This window comes from Mustela putorius, unplaced genomic scaffold (genome assembly GCF_011764305.1).
Source record: "Mustela putorius furo isolate JIRA1106 unplaced genomic scaffold, ASM1176430v1.1 tig00000056_pilon_pilon_pilon, whole genome shotgun sequence".
Lineage (NCBI taxonomy): Eukaryota > Metazoa > Chordata > Mammalia > Carnivora > Mustelidae > Mustela > Mustela putorius.
In genome coordinates this window covers 8619768-8639700 of record NW_025421263.1, presented here as the reverse complement: position 1 = coordinate 8639700, position 19933 = coordinate 8619768, and the positions used below count along the sequence as shown (strand labels likewise).

Genomic DNA, 19933 nt, shown 5'->3' with positions numbered 1-19933 from the left:
ACTTCCTAATCCCCACTTTATTCTTCAGATTGCAACAGAGCAAGGACCTTAACTGCCTTGCCCCCAACTGAGTTACCAGGACCTAGAAACATGTTCAGTACATCCAAGGTGCTTAATCGTATTAGCTGAATAAATTAATGGTTACCAACACGTGATATTCAATTCCTGTAAATTTTTAAATTACATTTTAAATGTCTAGCCCTAGTTGTTGGGTTTTTCTTCCTTAATTTTCTAGCATATGTATATGGTGTAAGTGGTAAAAGATTTTCTTCATGTTTGTTTCCCTCAAAACACATGCAACTGTCCACTCATAACTATGCTCGTGCGGTCCTATATCTAATCCCAATAGATCCAGTTTCTTGAATTTGTCTTCAAATATATATTGGCCCCAAAAGAGTTGGCACAGTGGTAGGAAAGATAATCTGGCTTAGCCAAAGGTGGTTACAGATTCCCGGCCTGTGGTGGAGAGAAAATGCTCAACGAAGTTGCTCTGACTCCTAGTATTCTAAGGAAAGAAGCTGGAGTGCAGAAGGCTCACTCAAACACTACACGGTTATTATATTGTCAGCTCTTGCTCTGATAGAAATGTGGGTAAAGGGAACTTCAGGGGGGCACCTGAATGGCTCACTCATTAAGTGTCTGCCTTCAGCTCAGGTCATGATCCCAGGGTGCTGGCATCAAGCCCCGAACTGGGCTCTCTGCTCAGCAGGAAGCCTGATTCTCCCTCTCCCACTCCCCCTGCCGCTGTGTCTCTGTCAAATAAATAAAATCTTTAAAAAAAAAAAGAAAAGGGAACTTCAGGGATCAGGAAAACAGACACAAAGCCACTTAGATTTCTAACTTTAGGCTGTACTTCAAGTCTCAACAACCCACAGCTCATAGGCTGCTAACTTGACATGTCATAGTTTCTCTCACTCAGTCCCATCTTTGTATGGAGCCACAGGAGAAGCAAACATGACAACTTTACCAATTGTCATTGACTAGTATTTACATATAGAAAACATGAGCTTAACAGGAATAGTGCTCACAAGAAAAATAATAGAAGTAACACTGGAAGACTACTTTTTCTTTTTCTTTTTTTCCATAATCTTTAAAAAGGGGCTCAGCAGGAAGGGCTGTAATTAGGAAGTTTTATTACTTGCACACTCCAGAACATAACTTAATAAAATTTATTTTTTTCAACAAATAATAGTTACTATTTATGCAAAGGGAAATTTATAAATTAATTACTTTTTAGAGCTTACTATTCTTGGGCTCTATTTTATTAGATCATTTTACCCTAAAATTTTAAAATTGCTCTTAGATTCATTTTCTCACCCAAACTTACCAATGTCATCATCCGTCCTGTCAATTGGATCCTTCTCTAGACAGTCTCTCACAATGTCCCTACTCATCAGAGGATCCGACGCCCTCTCAATGTCTTCTTCATCATCGTCATCCTCAGAATCCACTGCTGTTTCTGGCAACCCACTCAGGTCCATATCACCAGCCTCACTTTCTGTGGCCTTAGAAGAGACCAAAACAGTATTTTTTAATTATCTGAAGTAAATCTTTTGTACTCAAAGGAAATAAGAACAAATCTAATTTGAAATATTTAAGTTTTAGTATATTTTAGTAAATTTTAGTATACTAACTTGTCTATAACTAAGTCTATAACATGTATTCAATATCAATATCAAGAACCAGGAACCAGCACTATGTAAAAGGAATTACTTCAACAAAATAGGAGTGAATTTATATATTACATTTCTAGTTACAATTAATGATCTTATCTCAATAATTCTGATTTACCTGAGCTATCATTTGTACTTGAAATAGACTAAAGAAAAAGACAGTGTTTGTTTTTACTCTAATTTTCAAAGAGAATGACTTAAGCTAAGAATTTAAGGTTAACGAGTGATTTTGAGCAATTCCTTCCCCAAAAGAATAGGTGTGAACTTATTAACGCCAAGACTGAACAATTTCTTTCCTATTAGACAGTCCTTATGGAAAAGTGAATCATAAATCAAAGGTAACTTGGTGAGTATGTGAACAAACATTAACATTTAGTGTGACTATCCCAATGTCCACTCTCCAATTATAAATTACCAAAAAATATTAAAAGACCATATGCCTACTGGTAACACATTCTTTCTTCATTCCTCAACACAGGTGACTGTATATCGAATTCCAAGTAATCAAGATATACTCTAGTACTTGAACGTTTTTTTTTTTAAGATTTTATTTATTTATTTGTCAGAGACAGAGGGAGAGAGAGTGAATGAGCACAGGCAGACAGAAAGGCAGGCAGAGGCAGAAGCAGGCTCCCCGTTGAGCAAGGAGCCCGATGCGGGACTCGATCCCAGGACCCCGGGATCATGACCTGAGCCGAAGGCAGCCGCTTAACCAACTGAGCCACCCAGGCGCCCCTTGAACGTTTTTTGAGTCATGGTGATCTCTTCAAAATTATCTCTTCTGTTGGGCAATATCAAGGCTAGAACAGTTATCCTATTTAGGTCATTCTATGCTTACTGTGATTATCACCTCAATAATATATACGAATGTTATCCTACTACATACCCAGAATTCACTGTTTAAGCATAAAAATGAATTCAATTAAATGTTAACTGTGTAAGTCTTAAACATCACAAACATGTTTTTCCAGATAAAATATTAAACTTTTGAAAATAGTTTGTTTTAAAACCATTAACTTTGTAGAAAACATGTATTATAAAGTTTACTAACGCTGAGTAACTTGCAGTCCACAGGGTTTTCAAAAACAATAATGACAACTTATTTTTAAGAACAGGCAAAACACATTAAACATGAAAGAGAAAAACATAAAATACTGGGCCTGATCATCATCACCATCATTTCCTAACACCAAATACTTACAATGTGCCGGGAACTGCTCTGTTTTATGTATCTTAGCTCACTTAATCCTCCATACAATCCTATTAAGTAAGTGCCGTTTACTGACATTTATTATTATTCAAACATGCAGGTAAAGAGAAATTATTTTTCCAAGGTCATGTTACTGGTAAACTGCAGAATCCAAATCACAACCCAGGATTCTGACTCTACAGTCTTAACCAAACCTAATCTGTCTCTCTGTAACAGATACTTACATATGAATGTGGCTTATACAAGGATCTATTCCTTTCTCTGTAATTCAGCTTAGTCAATATTTAAAGAAAAAATTTATTATTTTTTTATCAACAAAGTTTAACTTTACTCAAGTCTTGGTTTATACTGCCAAACGTAACATTTAATCTTACCTTTCAAAGCAGTACAAACAGGTGTTAATATTTTCTAAAGTTTAACAAAAAGAATTTTAATCACCTTTAGTTCTTTAGGTACAACTTCCTGAACTAAAATACATATATGGTAAGAAAAAACTTAGGGGAAAATAAGTGAAGACAGAATATCTAATGAAGACAGAATAATTAAAAATGAAAAACCTAATGTCTACAAAAGCTCTGTAAGTAATGGTCTTGTATTACTGCTGGGGTTAAGACCATTATCAGCAGAGGTGCTCTAGGTGAGAGAGCAGTAAGACCACAGAATTAATTGTGGCATACTCATAAACACATGTCCCAATTTATTCAGAATTCAACTGTCTCTAGATTATACAATAAAACTGAGGTAGAACTTGATATGATGTGGTATGCCAAGATTGTGATCAGAGAAATTAGACTAGCCCTGTTATTATCACCGCTTTATTTCTGAAGTCTAGAAATATGACAATGTGCTAATGCTTGCCATGTTTTTATTTTCACACCAGTTTTGTCTTAACATTGAAGATGTTCATCACCTTATATTTTCAAATATATATAATTAGTCCTCTATATATTCTTTAATAAGAACCTAGAGTGAAGAAGGGACATTACTGGAGACAGAAATTAAAAAACAAAACAAAACAAAAACTTCTAACTTCCTTTTCTTCCCCATTTTATTTTTTTTATTGTACTATGTTAGTCACCATACAGTACATCATTAGTTTTTGATGTAGTGTTCCAAGATTCATTGTTTACATTTAACACCAATGCTCCATGCAATATGTGTGTTAGTACTTAAAAATATTTTCCATTTAAATGCATTATTTTGCATGGAAGTGTTCACTTATTTGTATAATAGGTTCCCGTAAAGACGATTGTTTAACTCTAAAATAAATAAATAAATAAATAAATAAATAAATAAGTACTTCTAAATAACAGTTATAGAGCTTACAGTTTTTCTTTAATTTTTAAACATCTAACATATAGTAAGAGATAAAAAGATATTTCATACCATCCCAAAGAAATCATTACTGTCGTTTAAATTAATTATATTTAAATCTTAAATAGAACAAAAACTTTCTCTTTTTTTTAACATAAGCTCTATGCCCAACACTGGACTTGAACTCAGAACTCCAACATCAAGAGTCACACGTTCTACTGACAGAGTCAGCCAGGCATCCCAGAACAAGGACTTTTCAATGGGAATTGGATTGGGGTGCCTGGGTGGCTCAGTGGGTTAAAGCCTCTGCCTTCGGCTCAGGTCATGATCCCAGGGTCCTGGGATTGAGCCCCACATTGCATCGTGCTCTCTGCTCAGCAGGGAGCCTGCTTCCCTTCCTCTCTCTCTGCCTGCCTCTGCCAACTTGTGATGTCTGTCTGTCAAATAAATAAATAAATAATCTTTTAAAAAAATTTTAAAAAATGGGAATTGGATTAATCTCTTCAAAAATGAACCCTCCCCATGTGTGTAAATGATCTTTAGTTGTTTTCTATCTATTATATGTATTCCATTCTTAAACAAATTATTCACGAAATAACACTCACTAAACCAGTAACTTATTTTTTTTTAAAATAAATGTTCATTATATTTTAAAATACTACAGAATCCCCTTATTTTTTTTTTTTTTTAATCTTTAACTAAGCCCTAGGCCCAATGGGGGCTTGAACTCTCGACTCTAAGATCAAGAGTTACATGTTGTACTGAGTGAGCCAGCCAGGCACCCCTACAGAAGAATTCCTTTTCATAATACCTTTTAAATAGAACTCGATAAACAATTTTTTAGGAGTCTACTAATTCCATAATATTACTGTTTCATGACAATGAAATGTTTAGAGACTGGAGTTAAAAGTTTAATGAACAAACACCAACTGGCCTACAGAAGTGTACCCAGCTTAGGAGTGCCTGGAACCAAGCAGTTACTGAATTTACAAAAAACGAAAAACTTAGAGTTTAGTTATTCAAATCTTAGTTCTGACGTTTATAATGTGACTTTAGCAAAATTACTTAAACTCTATGAAACTAGTTTTACTGGCAAACTAGAATTCTATCTTCCCATTCATAGGACTGTTCTTGACTCAAATAAGGAGAAAGAAAAGAAAGCTCATTACAGGTTACTTCAAAAGTCAGTCCCTTCCTGGGGCACCTTGGGGGCTCAGGTCATGATCCTGGGATTGAACCCTGTGTCAGGCTCTCTGCTCAGTGAGGAGTCTGCTTCTCCCTCTTCCTCTACCCTTCAACCCACTCATGCTCTAAGAAATAATAAAACAAAACAAAATAAAACAAAATCTTGAAAAAAAAAAAAAGCCCCTTCCTTAAGAGGACATGTTTTCTTATATCAGCACTGGCTTATCTTTACCTCCTCTCATCCCAGTAACAAAGCTTGCACATAACTGGCAAAATTAAAAAAAAAAAAAAATTCTATTCAATACCACAACCTCTTACTGTAAAAAATGTCTCAGGCTAATTGCGACCATTAAATTCTGATTAAACAGCTCATAAGATAATTATAAAAACAGTGATCCTACATTGAATGACCACCATGTAGCTAGTACTACATTTGATGCTTTTAATACATAATCATCTTCATATCAATTCAGCAAATTAGGATTATTACCCCTACTTTTCAGATGAGAAAACACTAGGAAAATCAAATAACTTGTTCAACATAAACCAAACCAAACCTAGTAATTGTACTGGGACTTAAAATCAGTTCTGACCAATTCAAGCTAGTAAATACTCTGCACTATAATACTTTGCCAAGTTTTCTCAATAGACTGTCTTCATAAAGAAAATAGTTAAATCATTAAACATCAGGGAAAAGCAAATCAAAACCACAATGAGATATCACCTTACACCTGTCAGAATGGCTAGACTCACAAAGACAAAAAAATAACAAGTGTTGGTGAGAATGTGGAGAAAAAGGAACCCTCGTGCACTGTTGCTAGGAATATAAGTGTGAAGAACAGTATGGGGGTTCCTTAACAAATTTAAACTAGAAACACTGTAGGATCCAATAATTCTACTACTGGATATTTACCCAAAGAGAATGAAAACACTAATTCAAAAGGATACATGCATCCCTATGTTTATTGCAGCATCATTTACAATAGCTAAGATATGGAAGTAACCCAAGTATATATGGACAGATGAGTGGATAAAGATGGGGCATGTGTGGGCGCGTGCGCATGCACGCACGCACATACACACATACACACACACACACAGGAATATTATTCAGCTATAAAAAAAAAAAGGAATTAGATCTTGCCTGGCCATTTGTGATCATAGTGGATGGACCTATAGGGTATTATGCTAAGTGAAATAAGTCAAAGAAAGACAAATACCACATGATTTCACTTATATGTGGATCTAAAAAACAAAATGAATGAACAAACAAAAAGAAGAAACTGACCTATAAATACAGAGAACAAACTGATGCCTGCCAGAGAGGGAAGGGATTGGGAGAAAGGGCAAAATGGTTAAAGGGGATGGGAAATACAGGCTTCCAGATACGGAATGAACAAGTTAGGAGAATAAAAGTTACAGACAGTAGAGGGAATACAGTCAATAATACTATATTAACATTGTATGGTGACAGATGGTAGCTACACTAGTGGTGAGCACAGCATAATTTACTGACTTGTGGAATCACTATGTTGTACACATCAAACAAATGTAAAAATGTTAACACTGTCAACTCTACTAAAAAATAGTTAAAATATAATAGAGCAATGAAATTTTTCTGCTTTGCTAAGTCATACAACATAAAATTTTGAATATATGTATTTATATATAAACATAAATAAAATGCTTGCTATTTTCTAGCTTCCTCCAAACTATAATATTACTAAGATTAATGCTAGTCTTTAAACCCTTTTATTCTAAATAAAGATAAGCACACAGACACTTGATATTTAAAAAGTATCTGTTTATATTTGTCTCAGGAGCAAGAAGAAAGATTTACATAATTCAGTTAGGCAAAGAACTCCTGTCCTAAATTACAGATTTAGATGTACATTATAGTTAAATAGTAATATTCTAAAAGAAAAAAACTAGTAATATTTTTAGATCAATGCCAAAAGCTCTATGATTTCCTGAAATCAAAAGGGATTACATATATTGTATTATGAATACAGTTCTTAAGATATTATTTTGCATTTTTAAAATTTTTTTTATTTTTTTATAGACATATAATGTATTATTAGCCCCAGGAGTACAGGTCTGTGAATCGCCAGGTTTACACACTTCACAGCATTCATTATATCACATACCCTCCCCAATGTCCATAACCCCACCACCCTCTTCCTAGCCCCCTCCCCCTGGTCACCCTCAGTTTGTTTTGTGACAATAAGAGTCACTTATGGTTTCTCTCCCTCCCGATCCCATCTTGTTTCATTTATTCTTTTCCTACCCCCAAGCCCCACATGTTGCATCTCCTCTTCCTCATATCAGGGAGATCATATGATAGTTGTCTTTCTCTCACTGACTTATTTTCCTAAGCATAATACCCTCTAGTTCCACTTATTTTGCATTTTTAAAGGATATGAAGAAAATGAACAGAAGAAATATTAAATGCCATAAAGCTCCAGTGAATTAATTTAACTAAAATTAATTTATTTAACTAAAATAAAAATAACTACAGCATAGATTTTATCATCAGGTATCAAAAATCAGTTATGAAAAGAAGTTTTTGCTTACTAAATAAATCATGAATATCCCCATGGTTAAAAGAGTTGCTTACTAAGCATTCTTGAAGTAAATAAATTTTGTGCAGAATTTCAAATATACATATTTAATCCGAAGAGTATCTAAGTCAGACCCCGATATAAATTTAGGGTAGAAGAAGGTTATATTGAACGCTAACACTGATACTAATTTAACTGAGACAAGGGAGTAGGAACTGCTTATAAAACCATATATATGTAGAAAGTATAAAAATATATTTGGAAATAAGTTTAATGTTTGCAAAAGGCTAGTTTGTATATTTTAAGTTATGCTGCTCCTAACTTTACACATTAACTTTTTAAGTTTCAAATATAGGCTTTAAAAATATATTTATGCCTAAAAGACAGGAACAATTTTACAACTCTTAGTAAAAATTGTTAGGTTTCTTTCCAAAAACTATAATCATAACAAATGTGTGACCATCTATCTGTAAATATTTATTGTAAGTAAGAAAGTTTGTGCTAATTTGACAGGAAAATAGCATATTTATATTACTAATATATTTTGAAATATTTTAAGGAACAGATATCTACATGTACTCTTTTGCAAATTACCTACTCTTATTCTTTGAATATTGGTATATGGTGAGCTGAGTATTTTTCTTATTCATCTGCACAAGTGAGTTGTATTCTTTTTTTTTTTTTTTAAGATTTTTATTTATTTATTTGACAGAGATCAGAAGTAGGCAGAGAGGCAGGCGGAGGAGGGGGTGCTGGGGGGGGTGGGAAGCAGGCTCCCTGCTAAGCAGAAAGCCCCATGCGGGACTCAATCCCAGGATCCTGGGATCATTACCTGAGCTGAAGGCAGAGGCTTTGACCCATTGAGCCACCCAGGTGCCCCAGTGAGTTGTATTCTGACTTTAAATCTTTGCCTCAAATGATCTTTTAATTACGAATTTTTTTAATTTTTATACCATTAAGAGTTTGCTAACTCTTTAGTATTTATATGGAATTTTTAAAAAAGATTTTATTTATTTATTTGATAGACAGTGATTACAAGTAGGCAGAGAGGCAGGCAGAGAGAGAGGAGGAAGCAGGTTCCCTGCCGAGCAGAGAGCCTGATGTGGGGCTCGATCCCAGGGCCCTGGGATCATGACCTGAGCCGAAGGCAGAGGCCTTAACCCACTGAGCCACCCAGGCACCCCAGTTTATATGGAATTTGATTTTAATTATGATATAAGGTGAGACTACAGGGGTGCTTGGGTAGCTCAGTCAGTTAAGCGTCTGACTCTTGGTTTTGGCTCAGGTCAAGATCTTGGAGTCATGAGACCTATCCCTGTGTAGGGCTCTGTGCTCAGCATGGAGTCTGCTTGAGATTCTCTTCTTCCTCCTCCTCTTCTGCCCCTCCCCCTGCTTGCAGTCTTTCTCCCTCTCTCTCATAAATACATACATACATACATACTTTTAAAAATAAAATAAATAAAAAAGTGAGACTATAAAATGACTACCTCCACCTCAAAGATCATTTATTGAAAAATCCATCACATTCTTCATTGATTTGTAAGGATTCCTATATTACGTATTATGTGCTTACACATGAATTCCATTTTACTTGACTTCTCTGTTCTGTTGATCTATTTCTGAACAACTGTTTCCAGTCCACCAGCTATTGCTCTGATAATCACACTATGTAGCTAGGATCTTATCATAGCTACAACTACACCAACTTAGGCATTCTGTTTTCTACTGCCAACAAATTCCTACCTTCAACCGCTTTCACCTGTTTCCAAGGTAACCCTTTTTCAACTCATGACCTTCGGTCTTCTAGACTTTACTACCTTCTATGCTTAGCTTTCGCCCCTCCAGCTTGTGAACTCTAATATTTCAATCACATTCATTCAATACACCTTTATCCAATGCCCACAATCCTGGCTCTAAAGAGAAAATGGAGATGAGACAGGGAAGTTCCCTATCTTCTTGAAACTGTCATCTTAGTAAGCAGACAGAACAACACAGAAAGCAATAATTATTTCAATCAAAGTCTAAACAAAAGGATCAGCCAGGAAAGAAACCAAAACGTAGGACCTACTTTTCAGAAAGTAATAAGGAAAGAACTCTCTGAGAAGACAGTACTTAAAAATGAAGGCAGAAAAGGATCGACCTAGGAGAAAACACTCCGGGCAGAAGGCATGCAAAAAAACAAAGCTCAGTAGTTAAAAAGACGTTGGCATGTTGCTTCATCCGTCTTTGCGTTACACTCATTTAACAAAACTCCAGAACTGGATGAAGCCAAGTCTTTGCTTTCTTTTTACTTAACAGGACAGAGGGAAATCACTCTGCATTTGATGGCAACCATCTCAGCTGAGCTTCCATTACTCTAAACAATTTGCTCTCCTACTCCCTGAAACTTCTATTTCAAAACTTTCTCTGCTTAAAACTCTCAACCTGCCAATCCTCTTCCTCTCAACAAATGAACTCACCTCTTCAGAGAAAAATTGAAGCCATGAGAAAGAAACACCCTTAACTCCCAAACTCCCCACCCCAAATCCATCATGATAAATATGTACCTTTTAAGACAGAGGAAGGTTTTTCTTCTTAAAGCTAGTTACTCCACTTTGCTTTCGAGCCCCCTTCCTCTCATCTTCTCAGAAGTATTATTCTGCCCTTTTCTCTCTGGTACACAGCATTCAACTTCAATCTCTCTGTGCCCATCTCATAAGCACTTATACTCACTTCAATATCACACCTTTCTTAGGAGAAAGCCCTCCTAAGTCAGAATTACACAAAGATTTAATGGCTGCCATGGGAGATAGCTGTCCATCCTTGGAAATGTTCAAGAATAAACTGTATGCTTCACTGATAGAAAAGCAGTAGATTAAGTTGGTCAGAGACAAATACCATATGATTTCACTCATATATGCAATTTAAGAAACAAAACAGATAAACGTTGGGGAATGAAAAAGAAAAAAAGAGCGTGAGGCAAACTGTAAGAGAGACTCTTAACTATAGAGAACAGACTGAGGGTGGCTGGAGGGGAGGTGAAGGGGGATGGGCTAAATGGGTGACGGGTAGTAAGAAGGGCATTTGTTATGATGAACACTAGGTTTTGTATGTAAGTGATGAATCACTAAATTCTACCCCTGAAACTAGTATTACACTTTATGTTACTGATGAGAATTTAGGTAAGAACTTGAAACGTTAACAAATGAACATTAAAAAATAAATAAATAAATAAATAAATAAATAAATAAATAAATAGAAGAAGAAGAAGAAAGAAAAGAAAAGCAGTAGAGGATTCAAACACAAGACTAGTCACTGACCCAGGTGCATTTGTCAGGTTCCTTCTCAACTTAAGAATTTCCTATTTAAAAATAATGGAAAGGTCTACCAGGAATCTCTATTAAATGTTTAGTTTTGTATAGCTAATAGCAAATCCTTAAATACGCCTATGGATTTTTCCGTATGAAGGATATAAACTTAACAGGCTACATCCCTACCATCAAATTTGAAATGAATACCTTGAAACTCAACTAAAATGAAACAAAATACACAGGGACCCTCTATTCCATCTATATACTCCAAGATAAAGTCAGGCTGCAGGCAGACCACATCAGAGCAATTTTGAGTTCTCACCCACAGTCCAGATTCTCACATATTTCCTTACCATCAAGAATTTCCTCATGAACGTACCCTAGCCTACTCAAGGGTTAAACACATAAAACTGGAATCCTCTTTGGAATATGCCCAATAAATTATTTGAATATCTTACTTCATTCTTATTATAAATTTGCCTTCTAGGAGTTCCATTCAGGTTTGTATATACTTCAGATCTTTAAAGTGTACAATCATCTTGAAGTTGAGAAGACAAGGGCTCTATCATGATGTTTCAGTTACCATAAAGCAGAGCTTTAGTTATACTGTTCACTGTTTTAGGATTACTTAAGTAAATGTTTTAAAAAACCAACTTCTAAAAATAGGCAGTACTGGCCGGTGGAGGGAGGAGAGCAAAGATGCCCTGATCTGCCACTTTCTCCTCCTCTAACATTTGAAAAATGGGATTACTTCCTAAAATTTTAAGTTAACACTTACTGTAAGGTATCTATCTTTGCATTCATATTCCATCAAACTAAAATTTTTAAAAGTTACTCTAAAAAGCCAAGTAATATTTCTTATTGCAAAATAATAAATTCTTAATCAGCCAAAAATCTGCAGATAATTGCATTTGTGTCTTTCGATTATTAGTTGGTAAACTTTCTATAATACCCCTGAATTATAGGAAAGTGTATACCTATTACCTCCTTCAAACAAAACTAATTTTCTAAGATCTACTAAATTTAGAACTTAAATATTTTTGCCCTGGTGGTATTCTGTTTACTTTTAGTATTTTTTTTAATAGAAATTTAGCACTGCCTGACTATTTCAATGATACTAAAACTATCATGTTTCTAAAGGAAAGCATTTCTTGGTTATCTCATTCACAATTCCTAAGAAGCCAGTGTTATGTGCTTTTTATGTGAAACCATCCAAAATCTCATATTAGTAGCATTTATTTCAAGACCTCTCCACAAATGGACTTTTTTGCATTATTTAAGTCACTTTTCCCAAATTTGCATATTCTAAGCCAATGAACTCTTCCTTACCAATTAAAATTATTTTGCTTTTAAAACAGTTTTGGAATTCCATAGTCCTAGTTTCTTTTCTATCCACCAGTATCATAAGAATTTATTTTATACACATAACCAAATCTATACAAAATTTAAAAATACAAAAAAAAATTCATTGATCTAATCATAATAATCTCGAGATTTTAATTAGAAAAACTTACTCTATGGCATAATTCTGCAGTTTTCCCCTACAGTTTCAATTAAGAATCAAAAATCTTATATGTCTGTAGTCATTTTTATACAATATTTAAAGTCAAGAGAAACATCTCCATTGTAACCACTCTATTTAACACTCTGATAATTGGTAATAACAGAGGCAAATACAATTAGACAGTAGTTCTACTCCCTGAAACAAACATGTTTCATATGTGATATATATATAAAATATATATATCACATATAACATTATAAAATATTGTAACATTTTGTGACATAACATATTACATTATAAATATAACATTAACATATAATAACATTATAACATGTAACATATTGTAAATATTGTAACATTAACAGTTTATGTACCTGTATGTACATATAATATACACATATATATTTACTTTATAGATCCTATCAATTAAGAATCATAAAACTCCTTGGCATACACAAAAATGAAGCAAATGACAAGGAAAACACTTTCTTACCTGGTAGATATCAGAAAGACTGCTGCTTCCAGAATCACTAGTGATACTACATCCTGAATGGCTAGAAGAAACGTGTGTCACCTGTGGGTGGAGACTATCAGTAAGGTGTAGTTTTGTGAAGTCTGCAGGAAGCTATGGAAGGAGCAGGAGAAACAGGATTAAAATTTGAATCAAGAACTCTTAAGACACTGAAACATTTTATTATATTCTATCTATACCATTACCCAAAAGTACTAGGAAAAGATCTTTCATTTTTCAAAATCACAAATTACTAAATATTGTCCAATGTACCAAAATAATCACAAAATAAATTTTTAAAGTTTATGGACATTCAGTGAATCTTAATAATACATTCAGTGTTTAAAGAGGTAGGTTTGGAGGTGCTCACTTGGGTGAGCAATTAATTCAATGAGTGACAATTTTCTAAGTATACACCACTGAGGAACTTAGTCTACTATTATTTGTTAGTCCCATAAATATAACTTTGAAGCAAGAAATAGATTAAATAAGAAAACAGGTTTGAGGTTCTTATATGTCCGAATGCTATTTAAAAGTAAAGAAAAGGGGTGCTTGAGCGGCTCAGTCGGTTAAGTAGCAGAGTGTTGATTTCGGCCCAGGTGATGATCTCAGGGTCCTGACATCAGCCCTCTAACAAGGACTGGGCATGGAGCCTGCTTAAGATTCTCTCTCTCCTTCCCTCTCTGCCCCTTCGCACCCCCTGCTCATGGCCTGCTCTCTCTAAAGACAAAGAAAAAGTAAAAAACAAAAATGAGCATTTTAGAATTGACAAAATGTATTGTTATATAAGTAACTGTGCTAGGCTCTATGGAGAAAATAGAAAAGAATGCCTTCAAAGAACTTAGACTTGAGAAAGTCATAGACATTTACCTATCTATACACATATGCATAAATATCAATTTTCTATTTGTTCATGTTTAAACCCTAAAAAAAAGAGCTTCTGTGGAACAGATTCACTAAATATCCCTCAAGTGCTTCTACGATTCTTCCATATAACAAAGAAAGTGAATTGAAAAAGAAAATATCCATGGGTCGCCTGGGTGGCTCAGTCAGTTAAGTGACTGACTCCTAATTTTGGCTTGGGTCATGATCTCAGGGTCCTGGGATCGAACTCTTCATCAGGCTCCACATTCAGTGGGGAGTTGGCTTGAGGATTCTCTCCCGCTCTCCCTCTGTCCCTCCCCCTGCTCCTTCTCAAATAAATAAATAAACCTTAAAAAAAAAAAAAAAAAAAAAAAAAGCATCCATATATTTGTCCATTCGACAAATATTTACTGACTCTTTCTCCTCTTACTATGTGCTAGTCAGTGAATGAGACACTTAGAGAACATTGACTTAAGAATTTAATACTCTTATAAGTTATTACCAGTTCTTTTTAATTAAAAAAGGGGGCATGATTTATATTATCCCACTTATTATACTACTGGCCAGTAATACACTTGGCTTTTCAAAATATATGTTGACATCATGCAATACTGATAACATTTTCTATTCCCTCCCTACATAATGATCCTATTTAGCTGTTGAATAATAATAAAGAATGTTAAAACAAAACTTAAATAAGAGTTTATCTTAGCAACATTCCCTTTTCTCCTTTGATCTCCTCCTTTCTCTCTTTCCAAAAACAAGATGCCATTCCATAGATTAGAATAAGTTTCCCAAGGGAGGTGATTCAGTTTTATGATAATGACCAATGAACTTTAATACCTCAAAGTTTCAAACAAAGAGGAAAAATCTATTTATAGCCCATAATTGTTCAGATATGACTCAATAAATGTACTATGATATTTAATAACATTAAATATAGTCTGTATGGAAATATTTTTGACTTCATAAGAGACAAGAAAAACACAGAAAAGACCTAAAAATAAAGTTATTAGGGGGCATCTGGATGGCTTAAGCATCTGCCTTCAGCTCTGGTCATGATCTCAGCATCCTGAGATCAGCCCTACATCAGACTACCTGTTCAGCGGGGAGTCTGCTTCTCCCTCTCCCTCTGCCACAACCCCCTGCTCATGCTTCCTCCCTCTCTCTCTCTCTCTTTCAAATAAATAAAATCTTTATTTAAAAAAAAAGCTATTAGGAGCTTTTACATGCCAAATAAATGGACAAAAAACACATATGTTAGGGGAGCTTATGGAAGTGAGATATTTACTCGAATGTGTGAAATCATTGCGAATGTGACATATCTCACTAAGAGTGTTGTTTTTTTTAAAAACCTGATAATTGAAGATGCTGTGAAATATTAGATAAAATTTAGGAGAATAACAATTCTCATATAAGGAACAGATAGGTGAATAAGTCTAATCTGAGAATTTACATATATATTTATCCATAATGTAGAATGATAAAATATTCGCAGTATTTCTTCATGAACAATTTGAAGATGGAAATCGGCCAAGATGTACTAGTAACTATGATTTTGCATGTTGTTAAGTGATAGATATCAGATATTAAAATGTGTCCAAAACCAGGATGAATATCCTTCATCATCTACATTTCCATTTAATTCAGTCACTCACTGCAGAAGTCAAGTGGGGAAACGTTACTCAATGGCTCAGTGATTTTAAGAGGTATAAATCAATGCATGTAATTATAGAACAATAAACTGATTTCTACTATTTTTTATAGACATGACTCAGGTTGACATGTGTCACATAGTGTGATTTTTTTTTAATTAGCTTAAATTTGTCAAATGAAGACAAAACTATCTAATGAATTTTCACTCACTAGACACTTATTTACTCAAGTCTCACAGGACTCTCTTCTCTTCAATATCCATTAGCTGGTCATCCTTCCTAACAATTTGCTCTGTGCAAAGTAGTAAGAGCTACAGAGCTCTAAATCTACTAGAATACACATGGGTCCAGCCTTTATATACTATAGTCTCTTCAACTATGCTAGCTTATAGCCACAGATACCTGAATTACATACCTATGTTAGGCTAAGACTCATAAAGAGTATTTAAAAGAAAAAAAGTATTTTCACTCTTAAGAATTCAATTATATTTTATAAATACTTATTGAGTATCTACTATGTCAGACTATTAGGGCCGGGGAATATAGAGGTGAATAAGACAGTCCCAATTCTAAATGTAACTTCTACTACCCAAAATGTTATTGAAACAGGTGTTACCTACAATAGAAAAAGAAATCAAACACACTTTTTTTTTTTAAATGGCTTTTATCTCCCCCCTACCACCTGTATTCTTTGCAGAACAGCATGAAATGTTATATAAATAAATATATAAATTATGCATACATAATTTAGTATTAACTGAATACTTCTTTATATTAGAACAGATGCCACATTTAAGGAAGTTTAAAAAATTTAAAAAATTTCCTCGTAGATTGGTATAATAGTATCATGATTAAATTTTATTGACAGTACACCTCAGCCAAGGTTCCAGAATGGGAGAAGTTGTAGAAGCTGTTTTCATAAAGGAAGATATGAAATGCACTGCTTTGACCCAGACAGCCACGATACTCTGGAATAATAGAGACACTGGAGCCCAAATCTAGGGGAAATAGTCTTTAAGAGGCAAATAAACTAGACAGGGATTAGAAGTCAGGGGACAAGTGTAGTACAGGAACCTGTGTTTAAACATGAGGTCAAACACAGAATCCCTAGGAGGTGTAACTCGTAGTCTGAGTAAAATATACCAAGAAGGGGCACAATATGGCAATGACAACTAGATTCATTTATTCCAAATTTTTCTAGACTTGACCCAGTGCCTACTTAAATTACTATCAGTATCCTATTTCATTAAATTTCAGATTAAACTGGGGCTGTGAATTATCTTGTAATGCTAGCCACCATTTATAGCCAAAACTGTTCAAAATGTAAGAAAAAGTTTGAAGTTGGGACTATATATAGTAATTACCTGAATAAAATTAAACAATAATTAAACTAAAGGGGAAATTAACACATTTTATATATTTTAATCTTAATACCAATATATTTTACAATTAATACAATTTAAAGGAATGTCGTATTTTTATCATTTAAATATTTTTATGATTTGATATATGAATATATTACTGTTTACATTTCTCCTGGATCAAGCAACCTATATTCCCAAAAATATGGTACTTGTGGATCACAAGCGCAATAAACTTCTATCAGGCAAATGACTGAATCATAGTTTAACCTCAAACACTATTAACTACATAAAAAACACAGGGTAATATTAAAGTCAGATTGTTAAATGCACAAAGTGAGCATAAACAAAATTCATCATAATTTCACATAACCTGGGTATCAATTATATAATAACTTCTATCTGTTTTAGGAGAAAAGGGGATGTTACAACAATTGGCTGTAAACAGGTACTATACAAAAGACTTAAGTCTCGGGGAGCCTGGGCAGCTCAGTAAGTTAAAGCCTTTGCCTTAGGCTCAGGTCATGATCTCAGGGTTGTGGGATTGAGCCCTGAGCCTGCATGGCTCTCTGCTCAGCGGGGAGTCTGCTTCCCCCTCTCTCTCCGCCTGCCTCTCTGCCTACTTGTGATCTCTGTCAAATAAATAAATAAAAGTCTTTTTAAAAAAAATCCCTTTAAAAAAAAACTTAAGTCTCATTTAGGAACAGGCATTTGATATTCTTTGATTTATTAGTCCCATGATCGGCATTTATAAAATTACTAGTTAATAAATGAACTCTGTTTTAAACATAAATGCATTGAATTTGAGTGCCTTGAAGTCTCTGACACCATTAAATCAATACTTCGCTGAAATGGTAAAATTCTTCAAAGTAATGATAATGTAGTAGAAGCTAAGATAGCTGCTTTCTTCCCTTTCCGTCTCTCCCCACCAAAGACTTCTTTATGCTCTTGTTTTTAAGCTCTACAAGGAAGAGTTGGTATATTATTGAACATGTAATGGAAATGGACTAGAGTTTCATGTTTCACAGTGCATTATCATTAGCGTAGGGGGTTGCTAAGAAATCCAACGGTTAAAAAAACAAAACAAAACACAATTACTGCCACCAACACTTGAAATTTATTTCACTGAGAAATTTCCCAACTAACCTTTAGAATCACTTTATTTCAAGAAATAATTACAACAAAACATGCAAGGTTTGTGTTAATTGTTGGGATCTACATAATCCTCCCTTTATCCTGAGGGACACTATCTAAAGTAAGTTAAATATCACACTTAGTGACCCAAACCTAACTTTATATTAAATCATATTCCTAAGAATTTACCCAAATGAATACTGCTTTCCTCCTATCATCACTAGAGTTTTGTGAGTGTTCTTTATGCTCATGTTTTAAATCTCAGCAAGGAAGAGTTGGAGAGTTGGTATGTTACTGGACATATTTCCCATTTTTCTCTGAGATGTTCATGAAATACAGTCTCCTTTATTTTTTTTCTACTCATTCATCACTTATTGGAAACCTAAGTTGTGAGGACTAAATGAATGACTGGGCATAAAGCATTTACAATAGAAGTGCGTTAGCTTAATGATAATTACCACACATGGACGCTGTGTAAGACACAGGTCCTTTCTAGGTCTAGAATTTCTAATGTAGCGAGAATCCAAGAGTAGATACCAGTGGATTACTGAGAGGGGTTTAGTGGCCAAAATCATCCAGCCACAAACACTGTCCCCTTACCCACTTTAGAACTCAAGTTGTGTTTTAAAAGCAATTCATATTTTCTCTCTCTGCATCTGTATACACACAGGCACACACACTCCTATTTTTCTTTCACTACTCAACTGTTCAGGTACTACTCATCCTGACACTCTCTGACCTACTTCTATACACAGCTTGAATAGACAGGAATATTATTTAGTAGCTCATTTTAAAGGCCACTTCATAATACAATCGACTTTTGTATCTCTCAATCCAGATATTTCTTTAAGAACACTAGAAAAAGTAAACATTTGGATTCCTGAATATTATTCATCAGAAAAAATTTTTGCTTCCCTTATACCCTACGGTACGTTCTAGATCCAATAGTTATTCTTAATTACATCATCCATCAGTATTCCACAAAGAGAAAGATATTTGTATGCTCTGTAGTTTCTTTTGTGCATAAACATAAAAGAAACAGGTTTTTCCAAAAGTATCAAGAGATAATAATTTAATAAATGAATAGATCTTATTTCTCATTAAGATACATGGAGACTTTTTTAATGTCAATATGACTATCTTTCACAGAAGCGGGTCTACAAGAATTTGCTTTATAGCTACTAGAGAAACCTGACAAAAAGTAGTAATTTGTAAGAACATTCTCCCAGTTTCCTGCCAGGCTCAAAAGACATAAGCTTCACATCAACATATATGGAGTTATCCTCTGGTCAACCTCCTCCTCAGTCAAACAACTTTGGACAAGTTAATTAACTTCTGTGTACCTTAGTTTCTTCTATTAAATGAATATAACATAATACAATGACTAAATGAAATAATCAATGTGAACCACAGAAATCTACCTTACTGATGCCTCTCTCTTCCTTTTCATTCCCTCTGCCATTTTTCCAGTCAAGGTTCTCCATCACCTTAGGTCAGATGTTTTTCAAATACAAAAAAAAAAAAAAAAAAAAAAGAAAGAAAGAGAAAAAGACCTGACTTATTTTTGACACTGTTATAGCTAACACTACTATTATAGTAGTTTACTTATGATATATATTCCCCCAAGTCTATATATTACATTTTAAATAAACCATATGTTTATCACGAGGA

General features: G+C 34.3%; 1 protein-coding gene across 17 annotated transcripts in view; it reads right to left on the bottom strand.

Annotated features, from left to right (window-relative positions):
* The window catches only part of RAPGEF2 (Rap guanine nucleotide exchange factor 2), a 239962-nt gene that overhangs the window by 39369 nt on the left and 180660 nt on the right, over window positions 1-19933 (bottom strand). For 9 of the 17 annotated variants that reach the window (XM_013048274.2, XM_045086454.1, XM_013048275.2 and 6 more), the window contains 2 exons: window positions 13231-13362; window positions 1328-1505 (listed from right to left, as the gene is read on the bottom strand). In XM_013048274.2, the coding sequence (XP_012903728.2) occupies window positions 1328-1505; window positions 13231-13362 (310 nt within the window). Of the gene's footprint in view, window positions 1-1327; window positions 1506-13230; window positions 13363-19683; window positions 19750-19933 lie in introns of all 17 variants that reach the window. The other 8 variants (XM_013048272.2, XM_013048270.2, XM_013048273.2 and 5 more) reach the window with 1 other exon arrangement.